The sequence below is a fragment of the Balaenoptera borealis genome (assembly GCF_965194805.1).
Source record: "Balaenoptera borealis genome assembly, chromosome: 13".
In the NCBI taxonomy this organism is placed as follows: Eukaryota; Metazoa; Chordata; class Mammalia; order Artiodactyla; family Balaenopteridae; genus Balaenoptera; species Balaenoptera borealis.
In genome coordinates, this window is record NC_138870.1 from 36,556,719 (window position 1) to 36,571,808 (window position 15,090).

Consider the following 15,090-nt stretch of genomic DNA (forward strand, 5'->3'; position numbering starts at 1 on the left):
CCTCAGGAAATTATTCTAGTTAACATTTCTGGCTTCATTTATGGCTTTTTCCTCTTTAACATTTCCCAGGCTGGTCTTTGCTGGACAACCACATTCAAATATATGGCTTTCCCAGTTTAGATCTGGAGCTTACTTCCCTGAGTGTGCCAGAGCAAGTATCCATCACCCTTCTTTTATAAACTGAGTTTTCAGCCTTGGTCACATCTCCGCATCAGCTTCATTTTTGCTGAGTCTTTCCAAGTGTGTCCGCTCTGGCCTTAGACCAGCTGGGCTCCCTAGTTCTGTCATGTCCTTGACTCTTAAACCATCTCCAATTATGATCCATCTGGAACTTACCAGTCCCTTTTCCAAGTTGCAAACTCATCTCAAATCCAAGACTTTAGTGTGGAAACAAGGCAGTTACTAAACATCTCATCATGTATATTTTACTGTTAGGCCACCTGGAATAATATTATAATCATCAGTAGCCTCCCTACTATTCAGTAACAGAATTTCTTGTAAAGTTTACGACCACAAAAAAAAAAAAAATCAAAAGACTAATTTGTTATTAAGCTATGAACTTAGCAAACGTGTTAACACTGTGCAATATTAATTCAGAGCATAGTGCAAAAAAAATTGTGTAATAGAATAAAACACATTTAGTGGAGTAAAACTTTCAAGGTTATTGAAAGCATACAGAATGAATTAAGATTTCCTTTGTAAATGCAAAAATACATAGATAATCATAAAACATCTTACATACCTCCTTCCATCTTTTGGCTTTCCATGAAGGGCATCTGGCAGATCTACAAGCTTTATGAGTTCGAGGTTTCTGTAGATGACTGCAATATTTTTCTTCTAATTTCCCGTGGAATTGGTCAACGCAAATCACCTCACGGTACTTTAAACCTTTACCACAAGGAGCTGAGCACTGGAAAATAAATATGAAAGCACTTGATTCATTTTATCTTTACTAATTTAAGTTTATCTGCAAGAAGTGTAAAATGAAGCAATCAAAACATTTGATATTTCATCAAGATATACTTTGATATTTCTAATGAGAGAATTTAAAATTTGCCAGTCTGCCCTCGACCATCACTGATATTGATATTATAAGGTATCCATTTATTCTTCAAAAGAGTATTGATTGTCTACCATATACTAAGCACTCTTCTGGCACATAAATGCTTTAGATCTTTTGAGGTTAAAGACTATCTGCACCTAACTCCTGTTATCACACATTTTTCAATAAAACTTGCTTTCAATTTTGTATGGTCATCACCTATTCAATTTTTAACCCCATATGTCTTGCCACAGTGCAAACTATGCTTTGGATGTCAAAAACAAAACAAAAATCTCTCAATGTAGGAAACTATGAGAAAGCAGAAAATTTATTTTTTTAAGCGCAATTCAGTTCAGGTTTGTTTTTCGCATCCATCTGGCAACTGTATGTCCCCATCATCAACCCTCCAAAATATTTAGTGAAAAACAAATTACCTAAAATCTCTGTAAGGATATATGTAAAACAATGATCGGACTTCGTTTTTCAGCCAGTTGCCATTTTATGAGCAAGGCCAGTGCAGAGGAGAGGAAGGGCTTGGGCTCTGGCATTGAATACCAGCTCTGCCACTTACTATTTGGGTGACTTTAAGCATATTTCATGCCCTGGCCAAGCCTCGGTTTCTTCATTATAAAATAATGATAATGACCCCAATATTAGTGGTTTATTATGAAGATTAACATGAGATAAAGAATATGAGATATCTAATCCAGTCCTTTTACACAGGGTACATCTTCGGTGAATATTAGCTTCCTCTTCTACCATTTTCCTTCATATACTCTGAGGATGTTGACAATTTTCAGCATGATATATGTACCAGCGAAAAGTTAAGCAAAGAAGACACGGATTCCAGATAACTCCTCTCATTCCTCTGAGACAGCTGGTTACATATGGTTTCATTTAGAAACATATACTGAGTTCTGAGAACATTAGATAATATATTATGCATTTTATGTATATTATGAGTTCAAAGACTGACTAATATAGACTAATAGATGCTTAAAATATTTTAAATTAAAAAAATGAATAGTTTGGGGATAATTTACCTTTATATGTTATCTGCAATACTATATCCCATTTGTGTAGGCAATTAATTTAACTTGGTGTCTTGATTATTAACACATTACCATATCTCAGATGTTCTCTTCCCGTTAACACCTACAGCTTTACATACCACTTAGAACACACTTTAATTCGGTGTGAATCACTAACGGGTCTTGATAAACTGTATTAGATGTACATTCTTTCCTGCTATTTTTTTTTTATTCTTTATTTTTGTATTGAAGTGTAGTTGATTTACAACACTGTGTTAGTTTCAGGTGTATAGCACAGCAATTCAGATATAGATATAGATATAGATACAGATATAGATATAGATATAGATAGATATAGATATAGATATAGATGATATACACACACATATATGTATGTATATATATTTTCTTTTTCAGATTCTTTTCCCTTATAGGATATTACGAAATATTGAGTATAATTCCCTGTGCTATACAGTCCTGTTGGTTATCTATGTTATATATAGTAGCATGTATACATTAATCGCAACCTCCTAATTTATCCCTCCCCCCACTTCCCCCTTTGGTAACCATAAATTTGTTTTCTATGTCTGTGAGTCTATTTCTTTTTGGAAATAAGTTCATTTGTATCTTTTTTTTTTTCAGATTCCACATATAAGCAATATCATATGATATTTGTCTTTGTCTGGCTTACTTCACTTAATATGATAATCTCTAGGTCCATCCATGTTGCTGCAAATGGCATTGTTTCATTCTGAATGTGCCTGATCTCATCTTTCCTATTACTGACCTTCTCTTTCAGATCTACCTTTATGCTCTACTCCTCTTGGCCGCTTATCTTGGGCACTTCCCTGCCTGTTTCTTGACTACATTGTTTATTTTTCAAAGAGTATAACATAGTTTATACTAAAAACATCACATACTATGGAGTACCAGGTGTATATTATCTGGGAGTATACATACATGTTCACACATACAAGAATGTTTTTCTCCTTGGTTGTGTATTATTTTTTCTAACTTTTAAACTGTGACTTTTTGAACAAAGGAGGATTTTTTACTTTCCCTGATAGTCCCTTGTAAAAAGTAATCATTATTGTGAATACTCATGATATGAGCCCAGTAGTACTTATGGAAGATGGAAAAATATTTACTATTTTATTCACTCTATGAATATTATTGAGTTTCTGCCGTATACCAAGAGTAGCATATAAATATAGATTCATTAACCATCTTTTACCTTGACTTATCCTCAAAGTGCTTATAATCTAAATGACACCATCTATTAAATGAATAATGCCAGAGTACATCTTAAATAATATTAAATTCAATAAAGATCAGAATAAAAATACTACAAGACAGTAAAAACCATTAAGATAATACAATAAAAATATTATTGTATTAAGAAAATAGTGAAAAATAGTCATTTCTTTATGGGATATTTGGTGAGCACTCAGGGAGAGGTGATATTTAAACTCAGTCTTGAAGATGTAGGTTTGTTGATGGACAAAGACAGATGGTCTTGTATATTTGTCTGATGTGCCTTACCTAGTGCCCATGTGTCTCTGTTTTGCAAAATTCTCATAGTTCTTTTATCAGTGCCAAGAATCCAAGAATCACGCAGTAAACATGCAGTAAATTGTTGATATTTCTGATAAGAATGACCAATTCATTTACGAAACTAAGTAACACAAGAAGTGACATTAAAGATTCTACTTTAGAATTGAACAATGCATTTCCTCTATAAGCAGCATTTGTGAGTGGAATGTAAACTGGGACATTACAGTTCACTACCAAAGTGAGGACTGTTTCTCACAAAACTGAATAGCCTCTCCTCATCTAACTGGAAGTCACCTTTTATTCTTTCTCTTCTTTGTTATTCTAATCTGTAACCAAGACTAGTGTTAAACATAATTTTAAACATATTGCTTCTTTATTTTTTTCAAGAACTGATTATGAATCTCTGTTGTCTTTAATACAGTACAAAACCAAACCCCTTCCCTGCTTTCTTGATCCACCAAATTTCAGTCAACATCCCTTTCCAGCATGATATTCTGTTTCTTTTCAACACGCAACCTTTGCTCTACTTACGTATAACATAATTACTTTCTCTTTAAGGTGACATCTTCACTCACCACAGTGCCTGATTCCTATTATTTCCTTTTACTTCGACTAATCACTTGCCCTGGTGCTTTCTAAATAGTACTTATCCTTAAAGCTCTAAGTCCACCCCATGTCTAAGGTGAACACATATCAATCTTTCACTTCTCTGAACTCTTCTGTCTCTGTTTTTGGCACTTCATCATTTTCTATTTTTGCCACATACTTTATCCAAACTTCTAGAGGTAAAGGACCTTTTAGATCACCCACATCGCCCACAAAGTGGAAGGTACGATAAATATCAGCTGATTAATTGATGTTGACCCTTGGTGAAAGCAGTTATTCGTTTTTATTAAACTCTAAAATAATTTATTAAAACAGTTTACTTTTCCATGAAATATATTTATTGGATATTAAACTCAAAGTCCTCTAGGAAAGATAGACAAAATGTATAAAATCAAAGAATTGCAAAGTAAATTATGCTTTCATTACACTTTTAAAGTAGCGCTCTCTTTCCCCAAGATCTGAAAAGGAATAAGTACATTATTTTATCATGTCTGATGAATTCCATGTGGGGATTTAAGTAAAAAAGAACACATTATGCAAAGAATTATGTTTTGGTTGGAACGAAGCAGTCATAGAGTAAATAACTAGTGAAATGTTACCTTCCTTCTCTCAAACTACAATACATTCTGAGTTGTAAAGTTTCCACAAAATAGCTTATTTGGTAGAAAAACCCAAACATGGTCATTCTTTGCTCTGGGACCCCAGTAATTCTTTTCATTTTTGTTTTTCTCTATTTTATATCCCTGATACCATCCTATTCCCTTGAGGTTTTATTAACTGTATAATTTTTTTTGAACTTTATTTTATTTTTTACACAGCAGGTCCTTATTAATCTGTTTTATACATAGTAGTGTATATATGTCAATCTCAATCTCCCAATTCATCCCACCACCACCACCACCCCACCCCTCTTTCCCCCCTTGGTGTCCATACATTTGTTCGCTATATCTGTGTCTCTATTTCTGCCTTGCAAACCGGTTCATCTGTACCATTTTTTGATTAACTGTATAATTTATTTCCAGCATTCTCATCAAAAATTTTTTTTCTTTAAAATCATCTCTGTCATCCGTAGTTGACAGTCTTACTAACTAACTCTTTCTGAGATTTTTCCATGAATACTAAGGAGCAATAGCTATAGGAAGTGGTGACATTAAATGTAAGTAATCTGAATTGACTATTCTTATAAATTAGGTGAAGACACGTGCCTATTTAAGGAAAACAGGGCATTCAAAGCAAATGTAGAATTTGCAAGCCCTAAAAATAAAACAGAATATCCAGACTTGTGCAGGTTGACTGGCACATTCAGTCTCAAGATGGACAGTTGGAATTAATGAGTCCATTTTCACATGATTAACTTTGGAACAAGTCTATTCTTGTTTTTCAAATGAAGTTGTACATAATTACAGAATGATTACTTCTGATATTGGAAGTGTGGATTATTGCTTTGTTTTCATATTAGGATACTATAGAAGAATGAATGAATTGACAATTTGTGAGAAACTTGTTGTTAATTTAATTCTAGAAACTTAAATTGCAAGACAAAATAAAACAAGGAAATGAAGTTTACCTAGCTCCAGTTCTAGGAAATGGAAAACTGCGGGGTGTGTGTGTGTGTGTGTGTATTAGACTTTCATAAACTGTAATGGTGATTGGGTCTCTATCCTCTCTGAAAGTAGTGGGAAACATACTGATATTGGGAGAATTAGTATGTACCCTAATTAACAATAAAATAGACCTGAAAAGTAACTGTTACACTATACCCTTGTCATGTATAAACTGCCTTTTACTGACAACAAACTGGGTAACTGTATGTAATTTCTTTAATCTCACTCAACCTCTACTTTTCATATGTAATATTAGTAAAATAATAACTATTTCATATAAATGTCTGAGTAAAGGTAAGGAGAAAGGAATTTTTTAAACGAGAGAAGGGGCCAAACTTAAAAAACTCTAAAGAATTTATAATGCTATAGCAAAATGTAAAAAAAATTACGATTAATAAAGAATAAAAAGAATCCTGCAAAACTTAATGTTAATTATATGAAGGACAATCTTGAAAATGTCTCCCATAATGTAAAAGCGAATGGGAAGATGACATAGAGAGAGAATATTGTTTCCTGGAAAACACTCTGCTTATTCCCAGCTCGCGACATTTGCACATGCCACGTCCTCCAGTCCCAGCACCCTTCTCCCATTTCAATCCCTACATATTTTTCAGTGCTGAGTTTTAAATCTCATTCCCTCTGCAAAGCCTCCTTTGGCTGCTGGAGGATATCAGTCCAGGCTAGATTAGATGTGGCTCTTACAGAGATTTTATACCTCAATACCTGGTTACCTCTTCCCCTCTTATCTCTGCTAGACTATAAATTCTACTGGGAACTGACTTATTGCAGGAAATCATGAAAAGTAGAAAGAACCCCAGAATCGCTTGTTCCTAATTTAATGTGTTATGAACCATTCTTCTTCTCAAAAGAAGAAATAATTCCATTGTACCATGAACCATAGTTCTCCTAAAATAATAACTATTCCACTGGTGTTACCTTAGCTGACTTTAGATGGTATGTTTTAAATTTAATGTTTAAATCACATAGTAATGGTCAGCCTCAATTTTAGCTATAAAGATCCCTTAGCTAGCTCTTTGAAAACCAGAGAAAAAAAGAAAAAAGAAAAAGAAAATAACCTAAAGTTTGGTCTACTGAAAAACAAGTGAAGTCAAAGTTAAGAGTAAAAATTAATTATTCATGGGATCTATTTTAATTAAGTTTGACTAGAAAAGTAGCTAGGCAAAAAAAAAGTAGCTGAACTAGAAATTTGGCTAGAAATGTCTATTTCACTTGCCACTGCATAGTGTCATCTATGGATGAAGGAGTATATTTTTGTTTCTATGTTCCTCAAGTAAACTTTAGCTAAATAACTCTAAGAATAAGTACTAAAACTAATATTTGACATTTTATATTAGAAAATTATTATTAGAAACACTTAATATTAGAAAAGAGCTATAACATCAACTATAAGTTCTACATTAAATATTTTTAATGATTATCAAGATAAGCAACCAATCAGTGAAAGCACAGGTTTTACAGAAAAACTTAGCAATTCACATAGGTTCTCGGTTTGTCATTTAAAATTTCCTAATTAATTCAATATATAGCCTAAATAATTTCTAGTTCTCTAAATGGATTTCAATCAGTAAATTTGGCAATGACCCCATTGTTTAAAGTGAGCAGGGTCAGTTAGTAGTTCAAAGTCAATTAGTCAGAACTAGAAGTATCTTGTAACAATAAAACTACAGCTTCCTTAACATTCCTCTTCATTTGCTGATAAGGAAAATATTTAACATTAAACAAGTATTATCAAAATTTGATAATACTATTGTAAACATTTTATTCTATATTACGGTTTATCACAAACCATTTCAGGGATAGTTAAAAATAATGACATTTAGTTTTTCAGCTATAAGAAATAGCATAATTTGACTTAATTTTAGTTTTCCAATGTTGTTATTATGCAAAAAATGACTAACAAGAAAATACAAAACTGAATAAAAATGAGTTACTATTAATCAATTTCACTTTGCTTTTCAGAATCTTTGGAATTTTCTGGTTGTTTTTCAAAACATAATCGTTAAGTCATCAAACAATCTAATGAAGAAACGAATTTTTACTTTATTTCTAGATGTCACATTATCTCTGTTTCCTGACAGCAAGGTCCACAGTCATCTGTTGAAAATGTAAAAGCTCACAACTGGATGGCTGGGAGTCATGTCTATCCTATTGCTTACTGTATGACAGGTATTAGCTAAGACAACCAAGGAAAACTTGCTACCAAGTGACAAAGGGGTTCACACAGTCTTTTTGTTTTAGGAGAGCTAAACTCATAGAAATGCAATCATTACACATTATAAATCTAAGTCCAAATATACCTTCTCACTACAAACCAGAAATGCTTTCCATCAAGACAGGTGCAACTGAATAAGAAGCATAAATTTACAATGAATAAAATGGAGAGGTTTTGATTTAAACACAAATGTATCATAGTAGCTAAAACATAATCAGGTATTTGAAGTGTCTCTGTGGAAATAATTTGAGAGGATTAGTTGTGGTTTTCTTTGTCTTTATGGCAATTCCAAAGGTATCAATGAATTTCTCACTATAGGAACATGTATTACTTATCTTTGTTTTGAACTTTTCAAAACTAAACAATTGTATGCTTCTATAGTAAAGTGAAATTTTAAATTTTTCAAGGAAAATTTTTGATCATAGCTATTTTGCCAGAGAATTTTTTTAAACGACGTTTCGGTGATTATGTTAAATGTCTTTACAACACTCTTATGAAACAAAAAAAATGTCTATTAAATGACATATTACAAAGGGAAATGATAGAGTTTCAGGCCAAAACAGTCCAGAAATTAGATAGTCTATGGAATAAAACACTATTGTGTGTATGCATCCATGGATATATATGTTTCATTTTTTCTTTCTGATTTTTAAGAAGCCTATTATAACATTCTTTAAATAAAATAATGAGGCTAATCAAACAAACAGGCCACATCTAAACCCCAGGAACAGCATGGATTTTTAAATTTCAGGAAGACAACAATAACTTTCTATCTAAGAGAAAAGCCCCACTATAGAAAAATCTTAGCTATGAGTTTTATACAACTATTAATACTTTGTAATTAAGGGCATTCCTTACAATGGTGGAATACTATTTTAAATTGAGCTCCAAAATTATTAGAGAGGTAAAACATTAAAGTAGTTAGAGCAAAACAGCCAGAGTATAGTAGAGTAGGGTATCTCTCTGTTTAAAGAGAAGCAAAAAAATGACAAAAATATGCATATTAAGAGTAGAGTGTCAATTCTGTAAATATAGTACTGCTACTGTTCCTTTAATTCAATGCATATGTGCAGTAAGGAGTAAGATACTAAATCTTATCAACAGGGACCCCATTCATAGTATTTCCTGAAAGATTATACTTAGAGTTTTAAAGTTCAATGGAGTTTGAATATTTCCTTTTTAACCTGTTACAGATACCCTTTGACTATGCAGCTTTAATAATCCAAGACAGCATTTGGTTTTTAAAATATGTACTACTGAAATATTTCATTCAGTTGCATTGTATCTGATTATATTTAAAATCTGCAAATTTAGACATTTAAAATTTTTCATGTCAGATTCATTTGCAAAGATGTTTGAGTCTCAACTTAAAGGACAAAGAAATATATGCTTAATAACAAACATATCCAGTAAACTTTCACTACATTTATATTATTGTAAAAATTATAATATTTTAATTTCTATTTCATGTTCTAAAATTTTTTTGGGGGGTATATATGTATATATTTACATACACACACAAAATGGATTTACAGTTCTAAGCTAATCAATGCAACACAATTATCTCATGTATAATTTATCTGGCTAATTCAATTGCAAGTAACATTTAAAGATAATTTACTATAATATAATTATGGCTATGGAAAAATTTTGTGATTATTTTCACTTTCAAATATAAAACCTGAAGCAAAATTGCAATAACTCATGCAAGTACTTTATACAGAAAATTTCACTTACCATATACTGTTTTCCACACATCAATATTAGGAAATTGGGATAAAAATTACCCCAGTATATGATAACTAAAATACTCAATTATTGGATTCATTTTCTTCAATAATAAGATTTGATAAACGATCCTTATAAACCTGCAAACATGAGTTACTAAACTCAGGTTTATTTTGCTAGAAGCAACAGTAAATGTAATTCTAATTCAAAATGTAAGCATTATTTGTAGTAAATAAAATTACTCAGGAAAAACTGGCATTAGTTTAAAGCTTGTAGATTATTCTTTTAACTTTCTGTCTAATAGTATAGTGTGTGTGCATTACAAAGGAGTAATGAACATTTCAGACTCCTCTGTAAAATCTCATCTAAAGAGTTCCTGTTCAGAGATTTTATTGACTCACTAACACAAATCTTGACAATTACATGGTATCAGGAAAAAAATTGTTACTATCAATATAAGAATAATATAACTCTTGTCTAATTTTAACAATTCTTTAGGGGCCATTATTGTGCATTTACTTTTTCTTGATGCCTTTATACAAATCACAACAACTGGGACGTTACTTTTGTTAGACGGTATGGCACGTTCCGTGATAAAAACCCACATTTTAACCCCTGGGAGCTGCATTCAGAACCATGAGCATCTGCTTTCCTGGATGGAACAAAGCAGAAAACTATTCAGTGTGGGTAGACCATAAAAAGGTAAAGAGATCAGAAAAATAACTAAAGCATACCTTTAAAAAAATAGATTGACTTTCAAGGCATTACTTACTATGGTAACATTTACAAAATTCTTAAAATCAAGTGCCAACAGAATAGCAGGATTTACCATTTCAAGTTTCTACAAATGTTTTCATGCTAGCTGTGGGAGTTAACAGAAGTAAAGCCAAGAAGTTTGCTTTCAAGTAGGGTTATAAATATCTGAAAAGGAATATGCACAGAGAACTCTCAGATGAGAAATAAAAAATGAGCTCTATGAAGGCTTTGATAAGGGAAAAGTCAGAGTTGAAATTAAAGGAGCGATACCCACTGCACCTATTTATGTCTATTTATCATATGCAATAAAAGTTGTGAGGCAAAAATGTTTTCGGGATTAATCTTTCAGTGAACTTAAGCTAATTTTAAAATTATATTAATCAGATAAAGATTATTTATGTTAAAATTTAAGGCAGGGTTTTATAGTTTTTACTACTGGGGAGTGGAAGATAGAATAATAAAAGGGGCTTGGGATTTGGAATCAGAGACCTACACTTGAACCTCAATTGTCAGCAGTTGAACAGCCTTGGGCTAGATGCTTAACCTTCCTGGTCTTCAGTTTTCTCATCATAAAGTGGCAATGATAACACCTACACCTCAGGGTAGTTGTGAGATTAAAGGTGATAATGGATGAATGAACCTAAACCAGTGCTTGACACAATACTCTAAAGTCATATTAAACCTCCGTTCCCCTGTCTTTTTCTTCCTTTCCCAAATCCTCAGGAAATAAAAAAGAAAGGTAGTGAAAATACAATCCATGGTGTGGGTTTCTCTATTAAACACTTGAATGGAACAGGAGCATGGTTCAACACTCATACATTTGTAGCTCATTTGTGGTGAGAGAAGGAGGGTAACCACCTCAAGGGAATTCAGGTAAGACCCTATGTTGTTCCCCCTGTAAAAAACTTCTGTTTACCAAGATGCTGAAAAACACATCAGACAGACCTCAAGTTATTTCAGAGTGGAGAGAAGGAAGAGAGTAGAATAGGAGGTGAATAGACAGATGGTCAAAACAACAACAACAACAACAAAAACCTAACCAGTTTCAGTTAAAAATGATGGAGTGACCATATGTGTTCATTTCCCCCTCCCTCCTTGATTTTTTTTTCAACCCACAAAGTCAAAGCAAATAAAACAGACTGGAAGATGCAAAGAAGAGAAAAGACCAATGTGAAGCAAGACAACCTTGTACCTACAAGACCTCTGAGACACTTAGCACCTGGATGCAACAAGAAGGGCTATGGCTCCTCAACTCCTCTTTAGGCAGATGAGGGGTTTATCCTTTGGAGAAATTAAATTGCGGGAGTTCCAGAGTTGGGGATGCTGTAGGAAGAATAAGGGAATTCTACACATTGAACTCTTGACCCTTAGTCTCTCTGCCCAGAGTACTCTTGCTCACTGGCAGGGCATTCAAGGGTCCTTCTCTGAGAAACAGGGTCTCCAAGAGAAAAGACCTTAAACTATTGACTTACAGGGAATATCATCAGCCACTAGAAGCTATCCAAATGCAGTTTCATATCAATTCTCTAGTGCCTTACTCTTAAATATGAATGAGCTGCAGAAAATTATCAACTTTTGAAAAAAAAGACTTCCATAGGAAAACCAGAAAACCATTCCCACCCTTACCCAAAGAAAGGGTCCAAAGGATAAGGAGACCATCAAGAGAGAATCTCCCCTCAAAAAACAGTAATGAATATGAGAGAGAGAGAGAGACTAGATGTTGTATGGACAAAAGAAGAATAGACTACTATGACCCCAAGGCAATTAGAATGCAAGAAAAGGCTTTGGATAATTAAATATGTAATAACATAAATAATTCAAAAGATGGTTTATACACTGACAAAGTTTCCCATCAAGTAAAACCAAATGACAGAGACAGAACATAAGAGAATAAAAACAAGAGAATTAGAGGATCAATTCAAGAATTCTAATATTCAACTAGAAAGAGTTCAAGAGAGAACAATGAAAATAGTTGCATAGATATTATCCAAGAAATAATAAAATTGATTTTCTCAGCACAAGTCTCCTTAATGAAAGGGCCTATAGAATGCCTAACTGAATTTTAAACACACACAAACACTAAGTCACTTTATCATGCAATATCAGAACAACAGGGACAAGGATACCAAAAGCTTCAGTGGCATAGACATGGAGACAAAGACACCTACAACAAATCAGGATTCAGAATCACCAGACATCTCAGAATGCTAGAGGATAAGGTAATCCCTTAAAAATTCTGAGGGAAATTATTTTCAAGCCAGAATTCTAAAACCAGCCAAATTATCAATGAAATATGAGGACTGACCAAAGACATTTTCAGATTTGCACAAAAGGAAAAATGTATCTCCCATTTTTCATCTTTCCAGAATATACAGGGAAAAGTGTTTTCATATGCAAGAGTAAATTTAAAAAAAAAAACATGTGATGCAAGAAAAAGTCATCAAAATCGAAATTGAGTGAAAAGACTTCACAGGATTAGAGAATGGTCAGCAAGGTTGTTTGTCCTGGCCAGATCAGAGGAGGACGAATGGGGGTCAAGGGGCTCTGGGAGGAGTCTAGGAAAGAGAAATATCTGAGCATTTAGAAAAAAACATTCATAGAGATTTTATATACCTGTTCAAGCACTTGAGAGAAAAAATAATAATTGGAACATTCAAAGAAAAACTAAGCAAATTTTTAAAGGAAGCAATTATTAACTCTAGGAAAATCAAAGAGTTGTGCAAGAAAGGAGTAGTGCTTAGGGACTTCCCTGGTGGCACAGTGGTTAAGAATCCGCCTGCCAATGCAGGGGACACAGGTTCGAGCCCTGGTCCAGAAAGATCCCACATGCTGCAAAGCAACTAAGCCCCGTGCGCAACAACTACTGAGCCCGCGCGCCTAAAGCCTGTGCTCTGCAGCAAGAGAAGCCACCGCAAGGAGAAGCCCACGCACCACAATGAAGAGTAGCCCCCGTTCACTGCAACTAGAGAAAGCCCGCGCGCAGCAACGAAGACCCAACGCAGGCAAAAAATAAATTAATTAATTAATTTTTAAAAAAGGAGCAGTGCTTCAAAGTACACTACTTGGCTTCACACTGACGTAAGGAACACTAACTGTTGACTGAATCAAGATTTATTTTGAAGATAGGATTGTAGAATTAGCAGTCCATTTAGGAATTAAATAGTCAACCTCTATAAAAGGAAGTCAATAGGTAATTTTTTTTTTTTGATGCATCAAGAAATAGCAGAGTAAGCCTGTTTGGAAATAAGGAAGTACATATCAGAAGACATAGATAAAAGGATTTAAAGATTAATTCTGGGTTAGGAAAGACTGCAACAGGAGACCGCTTTTTTTCTTTATCAGCATTTTAGCACCACTTATTTTTTTAACTATGTACATGTATTACATTAATAAGACTATATTCAAAACTGTAATCGATGATATTTAGTTCATTGATGGAGATCAGTGCCAAACTGGGTGAGCTCTCTCTAGAGGTATGTGCTTGAGCTCTGGATCCACCTGGGTATGGAGGAGACTATTAATTACTTTATGAAGACATGAAATGCATGCTTCCCAATTTACTTGTGACATAAAGTTGGAAGGATTTATTTAAAAGTCAAATATGAGAATTTAAATAAAAACTATATGAATGCAAACTATTAGAGAAAAAAATAGAAGTTCTATACTTTTACTTAAAAATATCTACTGCTAAGGAAAATTAAAATGATTAATAACAGTATCATATACTATACATATTAGGCTTATACTGATGTAAGATCAGTATAAAAAAACTAGGTGACCACTAGGAACTGAAATTTGATGCAATATTGATTATATTGGGCTCAGTGTTCGTATCAAGGGTGGCAATATTCTTTTTACAGTTAGACCATTTTTGCTAATGAATGAAATTCTAGATGTTAGATTTTGAGAGAGAAGTAAAAAAAGGCGATTGCGATGATTAAAGAGTTGAACAAATATATTTAACCAGGAAAACAGAAAAATAGCTGCCTTCAAGTATTTGCCCTGTAGAGGAGGAATTTGATGTATTCCTACTTCAGGGTGCAGAATGAGAGTTACAGAGGAATATTCCATATATATCAATTTTACCTCAAAATACAGAAGAGCAATCATATAATTTTCCTAAAAAGAAGTGGATTATGTTGTGTTATGTATGGTCTCCAACTTTAGAAAGGTTCATCAACATAGAAACTGTGCATAATTCAGATGAGAAACTTAGTAAATAATGTTTGCTTTGTGTAGAAGGATAGGAAAGAGGAAATTGAAAGTCTCTCCCAATTTTAAAGGTATAATACCAAAAACTGTAAGAAAACAGTATTTTTAAAACATTTCAAGAATCACAATAATTTAACTTTTTAGATATATATTTATGGGTTTATTTTTAAAGTTGTATTATTTACTCAAATGAGAAAATGCAAATTTCTGCACACCTGAGTTATGGGACATCCATTGGTAGGAGAATATGCCATCCTTTGCTTCTTAAGAAATTTCAAATAAATCTTATAGTTTTATATTGCCTCATTTACTATGACATAGCTA

At 33.1% G+C, this 15,090-nt stretch overlaps 1 protein-coding gene across 5 annotated transcripts in view; it reads right to left on the bottom strand.

The window, feature by feature from the left end:
- ADAMTS20 (ADAM metallopeptidase with thrombospondin type 1 motif 20) overlaps positions 1–15,090 on the bottom strand; it is a 232,748-nt gene that overhangs the window by 50,961 nt on the left and 166,697 nt on the right. For all 5 annotated transcript variants that reach the window (XM_082349310.1, XM_082349311.1, XM_082349313.1 and 2 more), the window contains one exon: positions 743–910. In XM_082349310.1, the coding sequence (XP_082205436.1) occupies positions 743–910 (168 nt within the window). The remainder of the gene's footprint in view (positions 1–742; positions 911–15,090) is intronic.